General features: G+C 37.4%; 1 protein-coding gene across 6 annotated transcripts in view; it reads right to left on the bottom strand.

The window, feature by feature from the left end:
• Positions 1-24,608, bottom strand: part of Ap3b1 (adaptor related protein complex 3 subunit beta 1) — a 214,871-nt gene that overhangs the window by 107,447 nt on the left and 82,816 nt on the right. For all 6 annotated transcript variants that reach the window (XR_009592381.1, XM_060385579.1, XM_060385578.1 and 3 more), the window contains exons 8-14: positions 20,089-20,241; positions 16,159-16,256; positions 14,506-14,560; positions 14,345-14,416; positions 11,689-11,751; positions 9,172-9,304; positions 5,314-5,423 (exon numbers count right to left, since the gene is read on the bottom strand). Coding sequence is in view for 5 of the 6 variants with exons in the window: in XM_060385579.1 (XP_060241562.1) it covers positions 5,314-5,423; positions 9,172-9,304; positions 11,689-11,751; positions 14,345-14,416; positions 14,506-14,560; positions 16,159-16,256; positions 20,089-20,241 (684 nt within the window). In the remaining variant the exon portion in view is untranslated. The remainder of the gene's footprint in view (positions 1-5,313; positions 5,424-9,171; positions 9,305-11,688; positions 11,752-14,344; positions 14,417-14,505; positions 14,561-16,158; positions 16,257-20,088; positions 20,242-24,608) is intronic.

The following is a 24,608-nucleotide window of genomic DNA, read 5'->3' as shown; positions in this document are numbered from 1 at the left end:
GACACACATGCAAGCAAAATGCTCCTAAATGTTATATAAATGAACATTTACAACTGGGTTTCAAACAAATGCCCTGGAAAGAATTAGTAAGTAAGAATTAGTTGTCTAGAATCTGGTCCCTTCAGAGTCCAGCAAATTTCAACCTAATCTGGGTGAGTGCCTTTGCTTGTTCCTGACACTGTTTCATGTTGCTGTGGCAGAAGTGGGCTGCACTATACTTTAGTATTATAATTTTTTTAAAATAAAGTACACTTCAATATAATTTGTTTTCCTAAAAATCGCTGCCTTGTTACAAATTGGAAACCTTCCATCAGACCCATTAAGACCAACATTTTAGAGTATGCAAATTAGTTTTATTACTATTTGCTTATTTGTACCCTCCCCTATTCCAAAAGGAATTTGAGAGGGCATGTAAATTATTTCCTGTGAACATTTTCACCTAGCATAGAAAATATGCTTTATACTAAGTGAGAAAGCTGATGGCTACCATTAAGTGGTAGCCTGACAAGAGGAGACAACACGCCCTGCATCAAGTCCCTTCAGGAGACCTCAGTCTCACTGCTTCCTGTAGAGAGGCACAGATGCTCACAGCATGACTTCAACAGAAGAAGAAGGCAAGAATGAGAACCCTTCCATGGCTATAATTGTAACATAAGAGTATCAACCATGTCAAATTCCTTTAAAACATTTGTTTCATAATAAAGACATAATAACGTAAAAATATTAAAATGTCCAAACTGAGTCAGCAGAATCAGAGGTCATCAAAAATGCTTGGAAATAAGTATACATTTCCCAACATTATAAAAGCATTGACTTGAAATCAAGCTTAAGCTGAACTTAGTGACAGGAGGAAATCAGTCTACTTATGCAGTGCAAAAGGGCCTAAGGGCTATGTCAAATCTATTCACCCAGTGTGATAAAACTAATACCCTTACTGTACCCTGGTTCTGGAAAGAAAGAGGTTATTTCTAATGTTCCAAAGGGTACACTGCATTAAGACCTTACTCCCAATGTATTATTTTAAATTGGGCTAAAGAATAGTAATTGAGTGGCGCATTAAGTTTCCAGCCTGGAGCAATTCAAGTGGCCTTCCATAATGAGAGGTACTTCTAAATGAGAATATATAGGCAACTCAGAGCTCAGTTATGCTACATTTATTTTTCTTAAATATTTTATTATATGCTGCAACTCTTAGAAATCAGAATTCTACAACATAACATAATTTACTGTTTGATTTTAAGTATTTTTCTTTCAGCAACATACTTATAATTCTCTTTTGTAATTAAAAAGACAACCACAAAATGAAAATGTTGAAACATTTCAGACTCATGAATATATTAAGATTAAAACAACAGTATTTCAATAGTTCAAGCATTCATAATAATAACATTTGAAAGAATTAAAAAAATAACAAATCAATGCCAACAATAAAAAAAGTCAAGATGGTGGAGTAAAAAAAATAACATCTGGAAATTTCTAGAGCTGAGTTAAAAACAATTTCTAATTGGGGACACAATTTCTAATAGTGGCACACTCCTGTAGTCTCAGCAGTCAGGGCATAGGGAGATGAATCTCTGTGAGTTCGAGGCCAGCCTGGTCTACAAAGTAAGACCAGGACAGTTTAAGCTACATAGAGAAACCCTGTCTTGAGGGGAAAAAATCCTAAGCAAGCATTTTAAAAATGTAGAAACCCCTTTATAATAAGAAATGATAAAAATATTATAGCAAACGCTTGGTAATAGTGTATTATCCAGCATTTCAGAAGATAGGCATGGAAACATATGCCTAGAGTCCTAGCACCCAGCAAACAGGAAGCAGGCAGGAATCCAGCCAGACATGAGGCTGCCTTGAAAACCAAAACCAAACAATTAAGCCTTATTTGTCAGTATTTGTATGCACTTGGCTAGAGCTAGAAAACTAAGATCTTCAAATTCAATCCTTCCTTTTCTCTCTAAACTAAAACTGCAAACAACAACAAAAACAGTCACCTCCTTATTCCGCAGTTTTATTCAAACACATAATGAACAGAAACAATGAACTAAAACTCCACTAATAATACACACACAGAGACACACAGGAGCATGCATATATGCACACATACATAGAGAGAATGCATGCATGTAGACACACAGAGAATGCATGCATGTAGACACACAACTACACAGTCAAACGTAACACTGTTTTCATGATCTTCTGCTTTTCAATATTCTCAAAAGACAAACTGGACTGTAAACGACTGCATGATTCTTTACTCTAAATGCCCTGAGCAAGTGGTTAAGTGCACTTTTCAAGCCTTCTAAGAGGAGGTAGTTGCCCCTGCCATTTTAACCCATTAACATGCCTGCAAAAACAAATGATGATTCCTCCCTTCCTCCCACCACAGTTATAAAGAGACATCTAGAAAGATTTTACAGATTGCTCTGTAAACAGTTCAATTGAAAAGGTATTGTGTTTCAACAACAGCCCGCTGCACTGGGCAACAGTCTAATGTAAATCCTACAAAATCACCCATTTTATTTAAATTTGTCAAAGGCAGAATCAGTATACATCTAAACAAGCTGCATGCTAACAGCAAGCCAGATCCCAATAGCCTGTGTCTGGGCTCAACGTGCATTAAAGTTTAGATCTGAACTGCATTAGGGTGGCAGGGTACAGGGGGATTGCACTTGATCAATAGCTGCGTCCAGTGAGGCATCTGGGCCAACATGCATGCTGTGGCACTCCAGAATTACTCAGCTGTCCTTCCAGAATAACGTTCCAAGGGTTCCTTCATGACACCTATCCTAGTAAATATTATGCAAAACGCCACTAGGGCGATCCTTGGGTAGTGTGCAGTTTGTCCCAGAGCAACTTTACTGTAAAGCAGTATTCATTGCAGATGAAGAACACAGCAAAGGACAATGCGGTCACAGCCAAGACACACAAGATGACTGGTACAGCCATTACCTCTTCAAAGGCAGCACAATGTAAACATTAGTCTTAATATTTTTGACTATGCTACTCCCTAAACAAGCAATGGAATCAGTTTAATATGACAAATGTATCAATGTTCTCCTCTTTTTAAAATCTGCACATCGGGCTGTAGTGATGGCTCAGAGGTTAACAGCACTGGCTGTTCTTCCAAAGGTCCAGAGTTCAATTCCCAGCAACCACATGGTAGCTCACAACCATCTGTAATGAGATGTGCTGCCCTCTTCTAGCATACAGGCAACACATGCAGGCAGAATACTGTATACATGTATACATAATAAATAAATAAACCAAAGATTGAAACCTGCACATCTAACATCCAAAGAGTCCTTATCTACAGTTTGTCACAGTGCTTTTGAAAACTCGCTGATTTCTCAGTTAGATGTCCACAAAAGTAGTATACCGCAGGCTCTAGCATTAAATCCACTAGAAACGTAAGGACACTGGAGCAACAACAGGGGCAAAGAGTTGCCCCCACATGCTCATCAGTGGTGGTACCAGCACTGGAGTGTGAATGTGACCCTCCAGTTCCCCTTGGTCCACTGGGAAGAGACAAAAGAAGGCAGGGACTCCGTTAACCTCACATGGCTCTCACATCATGGTGGGGGTAACTTCACTTCCGTGGGCCTCATCTGCTCCAATGCAGGAATACACACCTCTGTCCTCTCTTCTGCTTCCCCAGCACACAATGGCTTCCTGCCTCTTGCTGTTTCCACAAGAGCCCCATCTGGAGTTCTCTGTGTTGTTACAGCCATGGTTATTACTAGGACCTATCTCTTATCCTCATCAATATAGATGTCCTCTACAGTGGATACCTAAATTAAGTTGCATGGTACTGTCATAACGTTTTATTTAAGTCTCCCTAAATCAGAGAAGTTACTGATGTTCTTTTGTTTGTTTTGATTTTGTACTCTGACAAAAGGTCTCACTATGTAATCCAAGCTGGCCTGAAACTCACTATGTAAACCAGGCTGGCCTTGAACTTCCAAAGATCCACCAGGCCCTACCTCCAGAGTGCTGGGATTAAAGGAGAGTGTCAGCACACCAAGCAGCGCCTAAGTTTTTCTTGGCAATCGACAACACCGATTGCAAGCTTTGAAATTAAGAAGTAATTCTGGGAATATACTTATAGCTCTGCAATTACTCTGATCCTAGTGGTGAAAACTTTTATAGTGCATCTTGAGAATTCTCCCATGAATTAGCATCTCAGAGGTTGGCAGCAGTGGAATTCTCATCCTATCATTCCTCAGCTGTTTTGGAATTATATGGAAGTTTCTGTTAGTCTTCTATTCATTTGCTCAATTGTTTATTCACTCCAGGGTAGACTAGGAGACTGCCATGTACCCACCAAGTAATTTCCTACTACTGTCTTTCACTTTGTTGCTAAATTAGTCAGTGGAAGGTCCTCATCTTCTCATGCTGGGCTCTTGCTGGTTTTCTTTCTTTTGCATTCTTTAAATATGGCTCTATTGGCCTATAAATACATTTCTACATTTCTTTTTCCTTTATCCCAACACAATGGTCCAAGTTTACATTGTTCTTTATTGCATTATCCTAGCTCTGAAACAAGCCATTTCTCTATTTTTATAAAAAAAAATTTTAAATAAATATTTTTAAATAAATAAATAAATAAATATTTCTTTAAATTAAAAAATATTTTTATTTAAAGAAAGCATAAACCTGAAAACATGCTAAGTGAAAGAAGTTCAAACCAAGGTCACATACTATATAAATCTGTTTATATAAAATATCAAGAAAAAAACAACTCATAGAAACAAAGAGTAAATTAGTGGTGGTGAGGGGAGACAGTGAAGGGCGGCGGGGGCTTTAGGTATGGAATTATTATTTAAGAGTAATGAAAATATTTACAAACTTTTATGAGTATGCCAAATCCTACCAGATAATATACTTTAAAAATGCAAACTTTATGGAATTAAAGTTCATCTCAACAATAACAGAAGATCTCTGCACCTGGTGTGCTTACTGATACAGGACTACTGTTGCTAAGGTCTTTCAAAGGACAGCACTTTGAAATACATGTTGCTATACACATCGGGGACTCACATATGACACATAAATTCAGGCATGCATATGTACTTCTTTAATATCTCTCTATCTGCACCTAGGTCCTACCAAGATGGTACCACCTACGCTGAACCCAGCACTGTTGGGCTCACTCTTCTCTTCCCTCCTTCAGGTCTGTAATCTGTCCTTAAAGAGAACCAAATCTAATGTCAGAATTTAAACCAGGCATCATAGTTCCCTTTACTGTAAACTTCGGGATAACGATTTAAGGAAAGTACACTTTACTGAACAAAGTCCACAGGACACAGAGATACTCACAGTGATACTGTCCAAGAGCTTGGCCATATGTTTAATAATTTCACCATGCTGTGCAGGCTGCATTTGCAACAATTTCTTTATAACAACCACACTTTCAGCAACAACTATTTCTAAAAGACACAGAGATTACCATATTAAAGACGTATAATCAATTCAATTGTAATCTGCCTGCTAAAATGCAAATTTCAATCACTAAAACATCCTCAATGCTTTAAATCCATGAAAACCGTAATTCTGAGCATACTCTCCAGGGTCTGCAATGAATGTGTCTTATGCAGAATTCACTCTAACCTCTGGCCTCTGTAGCTAGCTCTTAGTTTCTGTAATCCTTGTCTCACCCCTGCAACAAGAGTTCCATTATGTTCCACATTATGTTCTGCCTTTTAGCCAGAACTTTTTTATAATCAAATACCTAACATCTAAACATTTTCCTCTATTCTAGACTGAACAGGGAGGGAGGGAAGTAGGAAAGATAACCATACCAAACCCTACCAAAGAGATGCATCCAGACACTTAAAACAGTAAGGACTAGGAGAAGCAGGAATGGAATCACCGTAGAAACTGCATTCACTTCAGTGCCAAAGTGAGTATAACCATGAACTGATTGCCTACATGTGTGCTATCAAGCCATGTACCTACCTACCCAACTTGGTACCCTCAGAGGCTGCTCTGCATGCAGATGCATCATCCAAAATGCCTTGTGCCTGGCTTCTCATACTGTTTACCCAATATCTTATCCTTTGCCCTAATTCTTCCTAACTTGTAAACAGCCCTTCAGTGATTCCCTTTAATTACCCCTTTTTCAAGCATGCCACCTGTTTCTTGCAGGGACTTTACTTAATACAATTACTCTGTAAATGACTAAGAGGCAGATTCACAAGCAGAGGTTTAGATATGAAGTTTTCACAGAGGAGTGGCTCATCAGTAGCCACCTTTGTATTGGCACCAGTAGAGACACATGACATCTGACCTTACAGAGTAACTACTGTGTGAGCTATTATTTTGTGTGTATGTGCATGTACATGTAGGACTCATTGTTTGTACATGTGCTGTACCTGTATTTGTGCAGAACTGCAGAGGCCAGAAGCCAAGACTGAGTGTCTTTCCTGGTCATTTTCCACATATTTTGAGATGGGCCCGCTCACTGATCTGGAACTCATTGATTCAACACTGTCTACCCAGTAAGCCTCAGGGATCCTCTGTCCTCACCTCCTCAACTGTCCAACAGACACACGCCACCTTGCCCTACTGCTATCGGTGCTGGAATCTCGACTCAGGTCCTCCGGCTTGTATGGCAAGTCCTTACCGACTAAGAAATCTCCCCAGCCTCTACAAACTCTTATTTATGCCACAGATGGCCCCTCAAAAAAGGGGGGGGACTTGGTGTCTTTATGCAGAATTTTGACTTTAAAAGAATTAAGAACTTCACAGATATTAGACAATCCCTGGGCATATACTTCAAAGGTTTACTACTATACAAAATATCACAGTTTATGTTCTGTTAGATTTTTCATTGAAATACATTACTCCAAAGAATATAAATAAAATTTATTATACCTATTCATGAGTAAATATACATATTTTAAGCTATATCTTTTTCTCTAGGAATAAATTAATAAATATTAGGAAACTAATATTTAAAATTAAAGGCTTTAGTTTACAAAAAATAAACTTCATTTTTGCCTTACAATGTATCATTTTAGAAACAAATACGGAAGCAGAGTTTATATGATTTTGTCTATAACTCAAGCACAGCACCTACAATATCTTTGAAACATTAAAAAATTCTGTAACTATGAGCAAATGCTACTTGTGTTCTGGACCTTTTCTTGTTTCCTTCCTGTCCTCAACAGAGCATCACCATATTATACCTATTAAAGTGGACGGCCACCCTCATGTTATAAATGAGGAATCTGGAGTACAGGTAGGCTGGCTAATTACTCAAGAGAGCATTAACATCCAAGCAGGCAATCCAGTTCTACATATACACAAATAGCCGGCAATGGAGTAAGAGAAGTAGATGGGAAAACTATAACATTTACTTTATGTTACTGTCTCCTTCCATCAGAATGTGAGTGCCATAAAGGCAAAGACTTGTATAAGCTAAATGAGTATCTTATTAAACTACTCAACATTTATTAAATATCTCTACAGATTCGAGTTCTCACTAAATGCTTACTGAATTATAAAAAACTAAACAAAATTGAAAACTAATCTTCCATCTAATTCTTTTACTTTATAGTAGGTGCCAACAAGGTTATTCAGACAAACAAATTCTGTTAATATGTTACCTAAAATAAACTACCATAGTCAATTAAATTATCCTGAGTCAATTGAAATGTGAATTTCTTAAACTAAAGAGCCTTAAGAAATCTGTTTTTCAAATTAATCTTTCACACTGATAATGGGCTATTTTACAGCAAGCTTTAAGTCTGCCTTAAAAGATTCTTTGAAATAAAAAAGTAATAAACTTTAAAAAAAATAACCAGTATGTGGCAGAAATAATTACTTTAAAATTAATATAAATATTTCTTATCAGAAAAAAAAGGAATCAAAAATAGGTGGGAAGACACTTGTGCTATGTTTTGTATTTAAAAAGACTGGCAGTATTCTCACTAATTTCTGATAGATTACCAAAGATACAGGAAAATAAAGTGTTTCTAAAATTGTACTTGAAACTATTACCCAGAAACAGACAAAAAGACATTACTGTTCCAAGTGAATCAGACACCGTGAACAACATTTATCATGCTACCCTTTCTTGTTTACCTGCACAGATAAATTTTTTAGAAATTTCTTTCCTTGTTATTTTGGTAAAATTGGAGTTTTAATATCTATATAGGAAAATGTTCTAGCAAGCAAAAGTTTATAGGTTAAACTGTAATCTCCTATGTACACACACACAGGTCAGTGTTATTCAGGAATAAATTTTGTTTTACTATTTGCTTGGTTTCAGTTTATCACGGGTTCCCCATTAGAAGTACTCACCACAACACAACAGCATTTTCTAGGAATATCTACATATGGGGGCCTATGGATAAATTGACCATTGTAGCAAAAAGTTATTCTTCAAGCAAGTAAAATGTAAATATAATCAGCTTTTGTTCAGTTTGACTTCCTGGGCACTTTTTCATATATATCTATACATAACGTAGCTATATATAAGAATCAATAAATCATTTAAATGATTTTTACACAAGCTTACACATTTTTTTAGGCAAACACTAATTTTAATCTATTTCACAATAATAATAAAAGTCTTCTAAAAGTAAGAAGGTAACTTGTTTTTCTCTAACTGGTTCATCTTATTCGCAAACCATGACCAAAGGTAGAACTGGGACTTCAGGACAGAACAGAGTGACATTCAGACAACAGATTTTCTATCGTGTTTCTGCAAACACTGAAGTGACATCTGGGTACACACAAGCCTGTGGCACTGTGATGGCTTGTGCGGCTAGCTCGTCTTCAATGGGAAAGCACTGGGTGAACTTCGAGACTACTGAAAGGCTAAGGGCCCAGCCACTGCTGCAAGTTATACACTCATTTGCCTGCTTCTAGCACCCTCTGCAGGTGAAGTGACAGTACGCATGCCTTCCATGCCAGTAAGACAGTCACAGAGAACCTGTGTTACTGAATGAGTAAGATAAATTGTCTTAGTGGGGGCAAAACAAATACTGTTAATTATTTATTTTTTGAGATGAATATTCATTCAAATCGAGAACAAAGTTGCTACTTCCTGTGAGAATATTGAGATACAGAAAAACTCTAAAAGATAGTATAAAAGATAACAGCTATAGGCCTGTATATTGTATATAATATCCAATTATAAATTATATATAAATAAAACTGTGAACTTACCATCCCTGTTGGACAGCAGGCAGACCAGGCCATTGAGGCAAGTGTCAGTAACTTCAGTAATGCTGGTTGCACATCTGCCTATCGTCTGAATAGTGGCCGCTGCAAACTGTTTGTCCTGGCTTCTCACATAGGTCTAAAAACAATTTGATTAGTCTCAATACTGGTACTATCAGGTAAAGCAAAGGCCATTTTGATAGCCTTGTCAAGACAAAAAGTTTCAGAACACATAATCTTCTCCTAAGTCCAAGAGGAGGCTGAATACCTGTATAGCATCTTTCTTCTCTTGTTACCTAATGTGCTTCCTCCACAGCCAGGGTCATTCACTGTGGGGAGTGGCTCCAGGCTCCCAAATATAGAGTAGAGAGCATCTATCACTCAAATATGGCAATTAGCTCAGGAGCTGGGCTGAAAAGATGCTGAGAACATGCTCTGTAAAGGTCTCAGTTCATTTAACCAGCAGTATCTGTGGGACCCTGGAGAGAAGGGGGCCACCTTCTCAGAACATAATCCAAAAGTTCAAGAAAAGGAAAAAAGGGCGAATATGCTGGTACGACAATCGCCACCAGGACAGTTTAGGAATGACAGTGATAGTCACTAAGGCTACATGTTCACAAAGTCAAGATCATTTTCCAACAGAACTTCCTTAAGTACACAGGGTAGACACGTATTAATGTAAACTTACAAGTAGTCAACTTGGCAACCTTATATATTTTTTGACTTTGGTTACACTTAAGCTTTTATATTTTTTCTCAAAAAAAAATTTCAAACCTCTAATTCTAAGTATGCATTACAGAATTAATTCTATGACTATCTAAAAAATATGCATTAAAAGTTATCTAAATGAGAAATAAAACAAAAAAACCATAAAAGATATTTAGTGCAAAGTCTCAAGGAGATGACTAAATGTTGAAGAAACAAGTGGAGTTTTCTAGTTTCATGAAAGGAAAAACCAAAGTAGACTGAAAACTGCTTCCAAATAAATCATTTCATTGCTATAACAACAACAACAACAACAACAGCAAAAACACATTGGAGTCGTTCAGGAAATTCCATATTTTACTTACAAAGTTATAAGCAAATTATAAATAAGTATAAGGAAAATACATAAACATAAATAATGTATTAAATTAGACAGTGCTAAAAATGAACACATAAAGGAAGGATGGATTTGAAAGTTTCACTGAAAAGATCTTATACAACATGCTCACAGTACAGGAAATAAGCGGATGAACAAAACCTACACAAGTTAACTATTCATTGCTCACTGACTACTCTGGAGAACACAAAAGGCTTGCCTTGCTGTCTTGGAGGCGCTAGATGTGTGCAGAAAGATGACAAAATTACCAGAAATGAGGTAATAGGGACACAAGCAAAGACCAACAGTTAGGCTGCTCCTCCTCCTCAGTATATGAGTTAAAAAGTTAAAAACTAAACAACTATCTCCAGCCTAAGAGCCTTAGAAGAGCTGGGAAACCCAATATTCTGGCATGCTCTCTGGTATTCTAATATTATCACAGATTTTTCTAGAAAAAAAATAAACATCATGGAAGTTCAGTAACCCAGGTAAAAACAAAGGACTCATGGGCATGCAGTAAAATTTTAATATTCCCAAACAATGTAAGTAATATAGCAAAAAACAGTGGTTCTCAACATATTTATATTACAATTCCTAACAGTAGAAAAATTACAGTTATGAAGTAGCAACAAAAATAATTTTATAGTTGAAACTATATTAAAAGGTCACAGTATTAGGAAGGTTGAGAACCTGGTTAAAAAACAACCTGGTATCCATATTCAGGTTAAAGAAATTCAGTGTGGGCTTATGGAAGAATCATGGCAACAGAATTCATTAAATTTATAAATGCTGAAAACCAGTAACTGCAGGGCATGGTATAGGGCAGGGTATAGGACATGGGGTTCTTAACACTGACACAGGTTTGCTATGGCTGTGCAATTCCATGAAGGCTTCAGAGTTGGTCCTTTCATCATCAAGTGCATAAAGCCAATGAAATAAACTAATCAAAATCAGTTCTCTCCTCTATCACGTGAGCCTGGGGATTGAACTCAGTTATCAGGCTCAGGTGCAAGCACCTTTACCAGAAGACAACATATTGGAGTCACCACTCCCCACACAATTGTTCTTAATACAGCTTAAGTTAAAGGACCAGAATCGGCAGCCAGCTAACACATGCATTTTCACAGGCACAGAAAGTGCTCTCAGAGAACAGAGAGGACAGCTGATGGTTACAGTGTGGATAGAAAACAAAATTCTGAGCCAAATAATGAGCCAAAGCCTTTCCAGTGCTACAGAAATGGAAAAGGAAATACAAGACTGTTTATTTTAGGTCATATATTTGTAGTTAATGTTTATTCTCAAAAACAGAAAAATTCCTAGTCACTGATCTTTTCCTAAATCTGTTTTATTTATGCAACTACATATTTCTAGATTGAGTAGGAGACTCATTTAACTTAAGATTGAATATATTTTAGAAATTATAATTAGCATTGTATACAAACCTGAAATTCTCGAAGAAGAGTTGATATGTTGGCTTCATTTGCCAAGTTTGTCAAAATTTCAAGCTGCAGTTGAGAAAAAGAGAAAGTAAACATTTTAAAACACAGAAAAGGTGAATTTAATAGAGGCTAAACATCTAATTAAAGATTGATATTTTTAAATCAATATCATGTGAGGCTCTGTATCCTTAAGGTGGTCTTCATCTGTTTCCTCAAGTCTACAGAAACTAGATAATTACATAATTCTTAAAAAATAATTAGGAAAAGAATCCCACATCTTTACTAATTGTCTTAATTTTACAATTTATATCTAATTAACCTAAACAATTTGTTAGCTCAACTTTTATTTTTTATTAATAAAGTTAGAAAACAATTTGCCCTTCATGTAATACTTCTGTTTTCCAGATACAAATTAATTTTCTTGATTGGCTATCTTTTATCCAACCTTCCCAGATGCTTAGACAATTTTAATCTCTATTCCTGGATTTATAAATATAAGACATGTAAAATTAAAAATCTACACCAACTGAGGTTACTAGAAACATGCTTTACCCACAGAGGAGATTTAATTACTCTGCAGACAGGCACAGACAATGAAGCCAGCAGAAACCACACCCAACGTGCCCATCAGCACATTCATACCGAGTACTGCCTTAGCAGTAAACGACATATACTCTCCACTTAAAAAGCACAGATTGTAAAGGAATGTTTAAGACATTCTGTACATACATCCCTTATTTCGCTGTATCTGCTGGGAACCTATTTGCTAACAATATGGCCTGAATATTGATTTTATTTTGATAACAATATTGAGATAACAATTTTTTAGTGCAGGGAGAAACAAAGTTTCATGGATCCCAGGTAGACTTCAAATGTAGTATGTAATTAATGACCCAATCTTACTCTCTCTCCCTGTGAAGTCTAGCATTACAGACTTGTACTACCACATGGAGTAGTTAATATTTTTCAAATTTAAAAACTTTCTTTTTGGCAGAATTGGGAACTAACCTAGGTTAGTCTGAGCAAGTGAAGCAAGCAATCTTCCACCGAAACACATTATATAAGCCTTTGTTCAAACGGCTTTCAAAAAATATTCTCAACTCTAAGTGTATATATTACATAGAACTATTTTTCACTAACACACATAGGAAAGATTTGCCATCCTGATGCAAGATCATCCCCAAACACTGTTCCCTATGAGTAAAGAAAGACAAGCTTAGCAGATGAGACATCAAGGTTTTGCTTCCACACAACTGTTTTCTATGTTTATGTTTTACTAACTACCTCAATTGTACGTAAACACAAAGACATCCTAAGCTGCAGTTAGTCACTCCCTTTGATGTAAAAATGCCTTTGGCTCACATTCATGACTTGTAATGTTTCATAATGACAAAGCAGGAGCAGCACACACTTTTAATGCAAGCACTCAGGATATAGAGGCAGGCTGATCTCTAAGTTCGAGGATAGCCTGGTCTTCAGAGTAAGCTCCAGGACAACCAGGTCTACACAAAGAAACCCTGTCTCGAAAAACTGGAAAAAAAAATATTGTGTCTGTCTTTCACCAATTCTCTTATGAATAAACTCAGTCTCGATATATGAAGAATGTTTACTCTTTCTTCATTAATTTCTAATGTCTCTTACATAACACACATTACACAGAAATGTTTCTGTGCCTGGGTATATTTCTAGGCACTTACTGCTCTGTCTAAATGCCATGATGTCTCACCACCACAATCTGTAGCTCTCCTGCAGTGTATACCACAGGGCTTTTATAATCTCTACTCCCAGCCTCTCAAAAAATCCACACACCCACCAACCACAAAAACATTCACAGAAAGTTTTTCATCAGTCTCCCTCAGAATCAAAACCACTTTTTTTTAATTATAGGACTTAATTCAAATCTCCACTGTCCACCTAAAGAATAAAGCACTAAATTTATTTATGTATACACCTGTCCATTTTAGCATGTTAAGTTAACCAAGATACAGGTAACATATCTGAATGTTTCACAATAACCAGCATATAATAATAGGCTGCAAAGTATAAAGAAAATTTTCAAATACATTAAAAAAAAAAAAAAAAGGAAGACTCCAATTTACAGGGCTGGGAAATAGCTCAGTTGGTAAAAGCAAGGACTTGAATCGATCCGCTGGGCATGCAGTGTGCACTTGTGTCCTTATAGGAGACAGATGCAGGACTCCTGGCATTCTAGACAGCCTTTCCTGCCTACCTGGGGAGTCCCAGGCCACCCAGAGGAATGAGAAGGGATGGAGTGAGGGAGGGAAAGGAAGGGAAGAAGGAAGGAAAAAAGAGGAAAGGGAAAGGAAAAAGGAAAAGAAAAGGATAAGGGAAAGAGAAAGGAAGGGGAAGGATAAGGGGAAGAGGAAGGGAAGGGAAGGGGAAGGGAAGGGAAGAAAAGGAAGAAGGGAAGGGAAGGAAGAAGGGAAGGGAAGGGAAGGGAAAGGAAAAGGAAAGGGAAAGGGAAAGAGAAAAGAAAAATACAGACATCTAAAGAATGATAGCAAGGCTGTTCTTTGACTTAAATGCATACACACTTGAACACACCTACGCACACACATAAGACTACAGTTTGCAGATGCTACTGCAACAGCTCATCAAAGGACACAGGTGCTAGAGAACCTGTATGAAACATACAGACCTTCAGTGTCTTGATCATAGTTGGATCAGTGGACCTGACATAGAAACTCTTCAGGTAAGGTTCAAACATACCCTAAGTCCACAAAAATAAACATGTAAGTATATTTATCACATCAGGGGTACTTCTTTGCTCTTTGAATTAAATACTTACAATATACATACCTTTCTCTGAATTGACATAGTTGCAATATTTTGTAAGACAATATACTGTACTTCCCTAGAAGTTAAAAGAAATTTCAGTAGATATATCCAATGAAGTATCTTTGAGAAAAAAGAATCTGTATGAAAACTCAGTATGAACAAAATTCTTAAATGCAATACTCAAAGATCATAAATATGGTATCTTCATCTTCTTTTTAATGCATTTTTACTCTAGAATATTAAAATTTTAAAGCTACAGTTAGAACCTATTTTATAATATTGTACTTCTAAAATATAAGGCCAGTATCATTGCTTTGCACACATTAAGAGGAGGGAATATTCTTAGGATGACTGAAGGAAATGTTATCGTAGTGCTAGCCTAAATTCTTATCAGAAGGCTCACAGTGTCATTGAATCATGAATCAGAATGCAAGCCTGATTAGAAGATAGTCATGTTACCCCTAGATCCTAATACCAAATAAAGGATCTGTATCTGGTATTAAATTCACATTAATGTGAGTAAGGACTTTATATCAAAGAACCACTCCAGATCCTTCTAGTGTCCTTTGAACTATTTCTTTGGAAAGAAATATTACTGAGCTGGTAACAAGGAATGGTTAGAGATAAAGCAAAGGAGAACATCACTGAATGAAACTACTTCTGGCTTATTTCTCAATCAGCTACAGATGAGCAATGGCTGAGGTTGTAGACCAAGGAGTTAGGAACAAAAATATGTACCAAGGACCATGCATGAAGAGGACCTAGATCCCCTGCTCAGATGTAGCTGACTGGCAGCTCAGTCCCAGGTGGAACCCTGAGTAAGAGGAGCAGGGGCTGCCTCTGTCATGAACTTGACTGCCTGCTCTTTGATCACTTGCCCCTGGCGATGTGGCCTTTCCAGGCCACAGAGGAAGAGGATCCAGGCAGTCTTGATGAAACTTTATAAGCTAGAGTCAAATAGCAGGGGAGGAGAACTCCCCCTTTCAGTGGACTAGAGGAAGGGGATGGGGGGGAAGGGAGGAAGAGAAGGACAGTGAGATGAGGGAGGGGTTTACAATCGGGATATAAAATTAATGAATTGTAAAAAAAATAAATAAAAAGTAAAAGAATATATATGTAAAGAAAAAATAAGCACACACCTTCCATCCCAAAAGAAAACAATTAAATCAAACAGCTAGTATTGTAAAATGTCTAGGGTACACTGAACAGCAGAACAATGAATGATATTTTTCAACATAATAAAAATCTAATGCTAAATTTGAAAGAACTCATCATGGAAACTCTAAGTTTTTTCAAATTGATGATCTGAACTACTGAATTATTATATGGAGGAAAAATTTAAAAGGTGGCCATGTTCTGCATTGCTCTACGATCAGATCTAACACACTGAGCAAACCAAACTGAGAACACATCAGTCAAGTTTTCAGAGATTCCAGACTAACTAAAACTTTGAAACAGCAAGACTGTCATGACTAGAAGGTAAAACACATCATACTTTAATCTTTTAGGCCTGAAGCTAAAAACTTTCCTTTTTTTTCCCCATTAACATTCAGATCATTTTATAATAATCCATTAAATATGAGATCTTATTTATGAAATAGTCAACTATATATCCCAGGACTGGACAACAGATTACATTTGTTCCAACACTATTTCGGAGAGACCATGACCTACCTATTGCTACGAAGTAGGCGCACCAGCGATTTAGAAATAACGCCAGCCTCTGACTTGGGTGAGATGTGCCAATACAGCTGAGCAACAGCCATAACCACCTGGAAGAAGAGACACGGGAGGCACAGTGAACACCTGAGCAACAGCGTCAAGATGCATACTCACACTGTGTTTCCTTTAAACACTTCAAAATTTCTGTGAAGTGAAATGACATACCCAAGTCTTGGTAGTGGGTTGAAGTCACTTCAGGAAGTGCTCACATTTGAGAGCAGAACACTGCTAGTGTCATTAAGGATGGTAGCATTAAGGATGTGATCGTGTTGAGTAGAAGGGGCCCTAAATCTAGTGAGAGTCTCCTTACAAGATACAAAGTGAAAAAAAAAGACTGTCAAATGAAAGCAGGAAGTGATTTATCTGTAAGCCAAGAAATGCAAGGACCTTCAGATGAGGAGACAGCTTCTCCCTTGGATCCACGAGAGGGACACCTGACTTCAGTCTTCAGGCTTCCTGGAATCTAAGAAACTCCTGTCCTTCCTTCTCCTCCACATAGATTGTGGCAATTTATATAGCAAGGACAGGAAACTAACACATACTGAGAAAAGAAAATGACATTTAATGAACTGCCTAAGGAGACAGCAGCCCTGGGCAAAAACCTGTGTGCTGCCCATTTGTGCTGGGGCTGAGACACACAGAAGTTCTAAAGAGCAGCAAGCATGACTTCTAAGCCATGCAGAGACTGCAGGAGCAGCAGCAAGCTCTGTGAAATAAAGGGAAACCATTCAAAATGTAACAAAACTCTTGACTTTTTAAGATGCACAACTTTAAAACCAGCCTTAAAGTAGCCCAGAGCTATGTTAAGGGGACAGAACGTTTCTCAAAATAAGCCAGTGCTGTGCTTCTCTTACATGCCTCTACATTTAGATTTGAGCATAGACCCCTCACCACCAAGCACCCAGATTAGTACAGGAACTGCAGAAACACAGCAACTTTTCTGACTCAGAGGACAAATTAATATGAATTTACTTCTGCTCAGTCCAAGTTCAAAAGGTATATAGCATGAGTTTTAGGCATGCCTAGATAGCATGCCACATCCCAGGGTGTTTGACCTAAAGACATTCTTCCGGAGCTAAAAATCATCTTTAAAAACAACAATTTATGGGATCCTAAATGTACTGTTCTTTGTTAATACTTAAAAAAGTAATAATTACATTGGCTTTGTGGCTTTCAGACAGACCCTAGGAATTCTAGAACAAGATGATCACTTGTGATCTTAAGGTCTCTTCCATAAACAAAACATTCAAACCCATATGCAAGAATATAAACTGTTTGTTCTGTATGTGTCAAGACAGAGCTTTTGCTTGGTGTGTCATCTTTTCAATATATTAGTCATACCAGTCCCAAATCCAAAAGGTCCTTCCTTTTGCTTAATTATGTATGAAAACAATAGCTTAAGATTTTTTTTTAACACCAATCTGAAATCTGAAGGTCAATTTTTAATAGCCACTAAGGACACTCTCCCAACTCCAAAATCCAGACTGGTTAAAAGATCTCAACCCCCAGGCCTTCTCCAGTACACCATCCCACACTACACACTTCTTTGTGTTTAACTTTATTTTATCTACATATTTATTTATTACAATTTATTCACTTTGTATCCCGCTGTAAACCCCTCCCTCGTCTCCTCCCAGTCTCAGCCACCCTCTGTCTTCTCCCCCTATACCCTTTTTCTAGTCCCTTGATAGGGCAGGACCTCCTCCCCTTCTATCTGACCCTAGCCTATCAGGTCTCATCAAGGCTGCTGTATCATCTTCCTCTGTGGCCTGGTAAGGCTGCTAGGCCCCAGGGTTTGTTGATCAAAGAGCTGGCCACTGAGTTCATGTCGGAGACAACCTCTGTATCCCTTACTAGGGAACATACTTGGAAACTGAGCAGCCAATGGGCTTCCCTTGAACATGCATGGTCCTTAGCTAGAGTATCACTACACACTTATTAGCTGCCCATGTCACCATCACCATTCTCACACTGGCAGAGCAGCCTCGGAGCCTTCTCCTAGCTGTGCCTCCAATGCAGTCACAACACTGACCCATCACACTCCTGAAACAAATTCCCAAATTGCCTTTGAAACTTGAGAACGTGTGTGTGTGTGCACGCGCACGTGTGTGTTTTGAAACAAGGTCTCACTATGTAGTCTCAACGGGCTTGAAACTCCCTATGTAGTCCAGGCTGACTTCTAACTCACAAAGACCCACCTGCCTCTACTTCCTAAGTGCTGGGATTAAAGGTATGAGCCACTACATCAGGCAAGAATAAGGGGTTTGTTTGTTTCAATCTTTCATAATTCTTCAAAAGTCAGGCTTCATTTAAATGTACACAAAACAAGGTAACATAATGTACTCCAAACCATGGCAGCCTATTTGGTGAGCTAGCAAATAAGCAGCACCAAATATGCACAGAAACAACAAAAAACGCTAGGATTCAACACCTGGCATTGTCAGCAAGCATCTGAATCATAAAATCAACTTCCTAGACAAAATGAAGCTAACAGTGAGTTAATAATAGACGGCAAGTGACAGACACTAAGCAGACTACAGAGTATAGTGAAACTTCAGCATATATTTACCACTATGCATTTACATTTTACTATGACTGAGTGGGCTTTTGAATAATGATTTGGAAATCATATTATTCATAGTAAGATAAAAAAAATACTTCTGCTAATTGCTAAGTTAAACAAACTTCTAAAGGCTAAATTCTCCAAAAAGTACAGGGGAGAAAAAAAAAAAGGAGTAAGAGTAAGTAAAGTTCCTTATATTTAAAGTTTTACTAAATGGAGAAAACAATTCACTATTTTCTTAATTAAAACAAATTTGAAGAAATGCTTAACTTCAATCTGTCAAGCCTTTATAACTGCTATCAGTAAATGTAAGGTAGAAAAGAATAAATTCAGTGACACTTAAAGGCAGTGGTCAGGGGCTGAAGAAATGGCTCAGTAGTTAAGAGCACTTACTGTTCTTGCAGAGGATGCTGGCTCACAACCATCTATAACTCCAGTTCCTAAGGATTCCACACCCTCTTCTAACCTTGCAGATCTGCAGGATGCACAACTTGTACACAGAGCTCCCAGTATAAGACATATATTTTCATTATATGTCTTACTAGAATCTAATCCTCTTGGTTAAAATGAATGCATACTTAACTAGCACTTTGAATGCATGAACTAGGCTTAAAAGTCTTCAGTGAGGAGGGCGGACATATTATAATGCATTACTTGTTTTTCTGGTCTGTATTCTTAGTATATATTTGTCTTAACTTTAAGGTTATTTTAGACAAAAGATATCAAACAAATAAGCAAAAGCATGTAAGATGCAAACAAAGATGATTTTTAATTACTAACAATTCCAATTAAGCTTACTGCCATGAGGCATGTCACCTGAGTGCTGGAGGCCTCAGACATGGAAGGCATGCACCCATCCCTGTGCTCCACACCACCAGCATTTCTGCTACATTTCAGCCTCTTAGGAACTTTACCAGGCAGATTTAACATCATGGAAAACCATTGTACCTGCTATTCTCAGCTATGATAGCATACCTGACAGACACACCTCCATCCTTCAAATGCCCTAATAGTCACCAATCAATCAGAAACAAAGTAAACTTACGTCTTTGAACAAGCCAGCTAACACAACCAGAGAAAAGCAAATGACGTATCAAGCCAGGCATTCTCATCAAAACCTGATTTTGCATGTCTAGAAACGAAGAAGGCTAAAAAAATATTTAGAATATAGACTTCATCTTATATCCTACATATTTCCAGCTACCCATTAATACGTGCTGTGTGAACACACCACTCACACACTCAGCACTGACTAACACGCTTTCAGTCACTGTTTTGGTTTTAAATCTGTGAAACAGTTCTTTCTGGTCTCAACATACCGCTGCATTCCTGCTCTGAAGCAAAGGCTTTGTGTTTCTAATCAAGAGCCTGTGGTCTGGATCCATAGCATATGGCTTCTTCTTGTCATTCTTTTCCTTCTCTTCATCATCAGATTCATAGAAATTCTTTTCGTTGTCATCTAGACCATCATCCTGTGAAGAAAAGATACAATCCCAAGATCAGGTAAGACCGAAGTCAACACCCTATCCATCCAAAGGGACTTTAACTTTGAAAACGTCTACAGTAAGAGGATACAGAGATGGCTCAATCCAGTTCCATCCCCAGTACCCACGTGGAAGCTGGGCACAGTGGCACACACTTGTAATCCCAGTCCTAGAGAGACACAGTCATCCCCAAAGCTCACTGGCCCTAAAAGACCATCTCAAAAAAGAAAAAAAAAAGTGGCCATCTCCTAAAAAATGACACTGAAAGCTGCCTTCTCTGTACATGCATGCACCCAAATAAACAAATAAAAAAAAAAAAAACTACAATAATAACTTACTGTAGAATTCTGCTTTAGGGGCAACACAAAACATTATACAACTGACATGGAAAGGTTGATTTTTCTCATTATAATAGAGAATATTTGTATTATACTACATAGCAAATCACAGAGATTCTCACAGTTGTTCAAAGAGAGGAAATGATGATTAGATTCTAGTAAGACACATAATGAAAATATATGTCTTATACCGGGAGCTCTGTGTACAAGTTGTAGTCATTCCAACTGGACCAAAGGATAAGAAAAGGGAGGAGTTCTGGGGACAGTGGTAAGAAGCAGAAAGTCTAACCCCTAAGAACTAGGCAGCTCCTTAAGAGAAAGCCTAGGTTTCACATTAGGAGTGTCTGTAGGGATCTAGGCTTCTGTTTATAAACAGACTCTTAGTCTCCCAAACAAATATATACAGACACAGCAATATTATGTACATTCAAGTACAATTTACAGGTAATACTTAAAAAAAAAAAAAAAGCAAGAAACATACAGCACCTCCTTCATCAGCACTTTGTTCTCACTTTTCTGTTTTAGTTATCTGAGTCATCTGAGATCCAAAAATATACTGCAGAAAGTTACAGGAAAAAAAAAAAAAAACTCTTAACTTTTGATTTATGAAGTATTCTTAGTAGCAATGTTCATACTCTCTGCTGGGAGTGGGGTTAGAGTGGAAGTGTGAGAAGCTGTCAATGTCTTGGACAGATAGCAGGTGAGTTCAGGCTACTGGACAGAAAGAATACATAAGTTACAGGGATGGATCACATCCCAGGTAGGAATATAAGTAAACACTGAGCTTGAATACCAAACTTTAACAATAACTTGACTGAATGTAAATAAATCTGTCAATTAAAAGACAAGTCCAGGGGCTAGATAGATGGCTCAGCAGTTAAGGGCACTAGTGCTCCTCCAGAGCACCCAGGTTCAATTCTCAGCACCCACATGGCAGCTCAAAACTGTCTTTAACTCCTGTTCCAGAGGATCAGACATACATACCTTTACACAGACATACATGCAGTCAAACACCAGTGTACATAAAATAATTTTTAAAAAGACCAGTCCAGTAGGTTAAAACACATAACCCAACTGTATGCTGCATACAAGAAACTTACTTGACATTAAAGGCACAGGTAGACTAACACTTCTAACTAAGAAAATAAAAAAAAAGTGTAACAGTGTTAGAGGCAGCTGTACACATATCACCCTCACACAGTCACTTCAGAGCAGGTAAAACTGCTATAGGAAAACACTACATGTCCACAGAATGGCTAATTTCTCAGGTTATTTCTAGGGAGCCCAACGTGGCCTTAAACTCATAAGACTGCTGGCTCAGCCTGATCAGTCTGTATACAACATTCTTGAAATGATGAAATCATACAAGTGGTTAGCAGAGTTTCAGGACTGGGGAAGTTGCTATGCTGAACACTGCAGACATTAAAGGGAAAGGGAATTACTGAACTTTCAGTAGCCTGATTATACTGCTCACCTACAGTTTTGCAAAAGGTCTCTATTGTAAAGGGACACCAGATCTCCTAAATTCTTTCTGATTGTTTGATTTGTTTTTTAAAACAAGGTATCTCTGTAGAGCCCTGGCTGTCCTGGAACTTGCTCTGTAGACCAAGCTGGCCTTGACCTCACAGATATCTACCTGCCTCTGCTTCTCAAGTGCTGGGATTAAAGGCGAGCACCACCACTACCTGGCCCTCTAAATTAATTCTTAAAATTGAATGTGAGTTTCTTAAAATAAATTCTTACAATAAAAGTTTAAATAATAAAAATTAAGGGGATAAAAGCACTAACTCACTTGAAAGCAATTTCTATATGTATATATTACAACAATAAATGAAATTCTCAAAAAAGCTATTATTTTTCACTTGCAAGAGCTTCCACTTGCAAGTACTTGGCAAGAAGACTTAAGTTTTTACCTTACACAAATATCACTAGAAAAAAAAAACAAACTTTCACCAAAAGTAAATTTTAGGGCTTATCCAAGGGTTTCTAAATCTAAATTAAAATTTTTATAGAAATTATCTAAACATGGGGCTGTAGAAATGATTCCACACTTAAAGTACTTACTGTGCTTTCAGTTGAGTTCCCAACACCCAAGGCAGGTAATGCACAATCACCTGCAACTCTAACTCCAGAATTTCTAACTAATGCCTTAGCAACTGTACATACGTGTGCATATCCACACACACATAAATCTTAAAAAAATAATAAAGAAAGAAGAAAGAACAAACGAATGAACCCAAAGCAGTTGGTGAAGGCCTGCCTAGCACGCACAAAGCCCTGGGATGAAACCTACAACCACATAAACTGGTTTGGTAGCATATCACTGGAGTCTCTGCACTCAGGAGGAATGAAGCACAGAGTCACCCTTGCAAGCTCAGGTTCCATAAAACCGTGCCCCATAAACAAGAAATAACTTGGTTAACCAGAGAAAATTCACTCAATTTAAACTCATTGAAAACAAACATCTTTTAAAAACAATATAATATCTACCTTCAAATTAAACTAGAAATTATCTAGTTATTATGGTACAAGATTTAAGCCCAGCTCTGAAGAACAGAGGAGGACTGAGAGCTCCAGGCCAGAATGGGGATACGCAGGGAGACTTTCTAAAGCAAAATTAATTGAATAATTAAAATTAAACGTAAACTAGAAATTACTACCTTCACTTAAACAAACTACTTTCTCGTAGTGTTTACAGAGGACTACTATAAGTAAGACACACTTTCATAGCAAGGATAGAGGTGGCTGCTGCTTTACTGAGCTCCAGGCCAAAGCGGTTCCAGGTTCTAGGATACCAAGAAACGCTGTGTAAAAAAATCAAGTATAAAGCATGCAATTACTGTATTCCAAATATCATGGCTGAACTATAAGCACTTGCTTAAAACCTTAAATCAATACTAATAAACATGTTTAAATTCTACCAAACACAAAACTTCAGCTAGCAAATGAAATTCCAAAATGCTCAAAAACTCTGCTTTTAATAAGCAATTATTTGTTCTGTTCTTCGTTATTAATTAATATATTTTATTAGAATTTTATTATATTACTTTAATGGAGAACATGTTTTTAATACAATTTTTACTCAAAAATGTTTAGGATTATGGTAATAATTTTAGTCAAAAAATTTCAACGAAGTAATTTTCTTTCATTACTATTTTCCCACACAAAAGTCAAAGATCTTATATAACTATTTAATTTTTTTCTAGAAATTCTTATATTAATTTTTGCAAATTCCTAAAATAAGAGAGTATTTGAAATAACATTTACACATGGCCCTAAGAAGACAAAAAGTTAAATACCTCAAAAAGTTAAAATGAGATTTAAAAATAAAAAAAAGGAAGAAAGAAAAGAAAGCACATTGCCTGTGGACAAAATAGCTGACATCAATTATTTATTAAAGACAATCACCTCAAAACTTCTACTCTACCTTTTTACAAAATTTCAGTTTGGTTTTCTTTTCTCTCATCTTTTCTTTCTTTGGAGACAAAGAGACTTGCTATGTATCTGTAAGCAGGCCCATTTCAGGCCCTGAGAGTTGGGGTTACAGATATGCACCACCATGCCCACCTCTCCGTTCTCTGGCTCCGTGTCAGGTGCATGCAAATGTCCGGAGACAGGACTTAGAAGAAGGGGAAGGTGGGTAGGAGTCGGAAGGCTCATTACGTGAACACAGAAACAGTTCCACGGGGGCGGGAATCAATGAGCAACAACAGGGTTAAGTCTGTATTGACCATGGATGTGGTTTTTTGAGATCTTTAACTAGTATGAAGAGAAAATGTTTCAAACAAAAGGGAAGCCAGATACCTAGGCTCAGCATGGGTGTACAAGGACACACCGATCCGGCGTCACTGCTAGTGTATTACGAACCTCTCAATGTTGTCATTACTTATGGTAAAACCTGAGGGAAGGAGAATTATAAAACTGCTATGGAAATTACATTCATTTAGTGAGGCTTACATAGGGTCAGCCTCTGGTACAAAGTCAACAAGAAGAAGATGGGCCCCTACGACCCAAGGA

This window comes from Meriones unguiculatus, chromosome 6 (assembly GCF_030254825.1).
Source record: "Meriones unguiculatus strain TT.TT164.6M chromosome 6, Bangor_MerUng_6.1, whole genome shotgun sequence".
Classification (NCBI taxonomy): domain Eukaryota; kingdom Metazoa; phylum Chordata; class Mammalia; order Rodentia; family Muridae; genus Meriones; species Meriones unguiculatus.
Note: the sequence above shows the minus strand (reverse complement) of the source record. Positions and strands in the feature narration are given on the sequence as shown.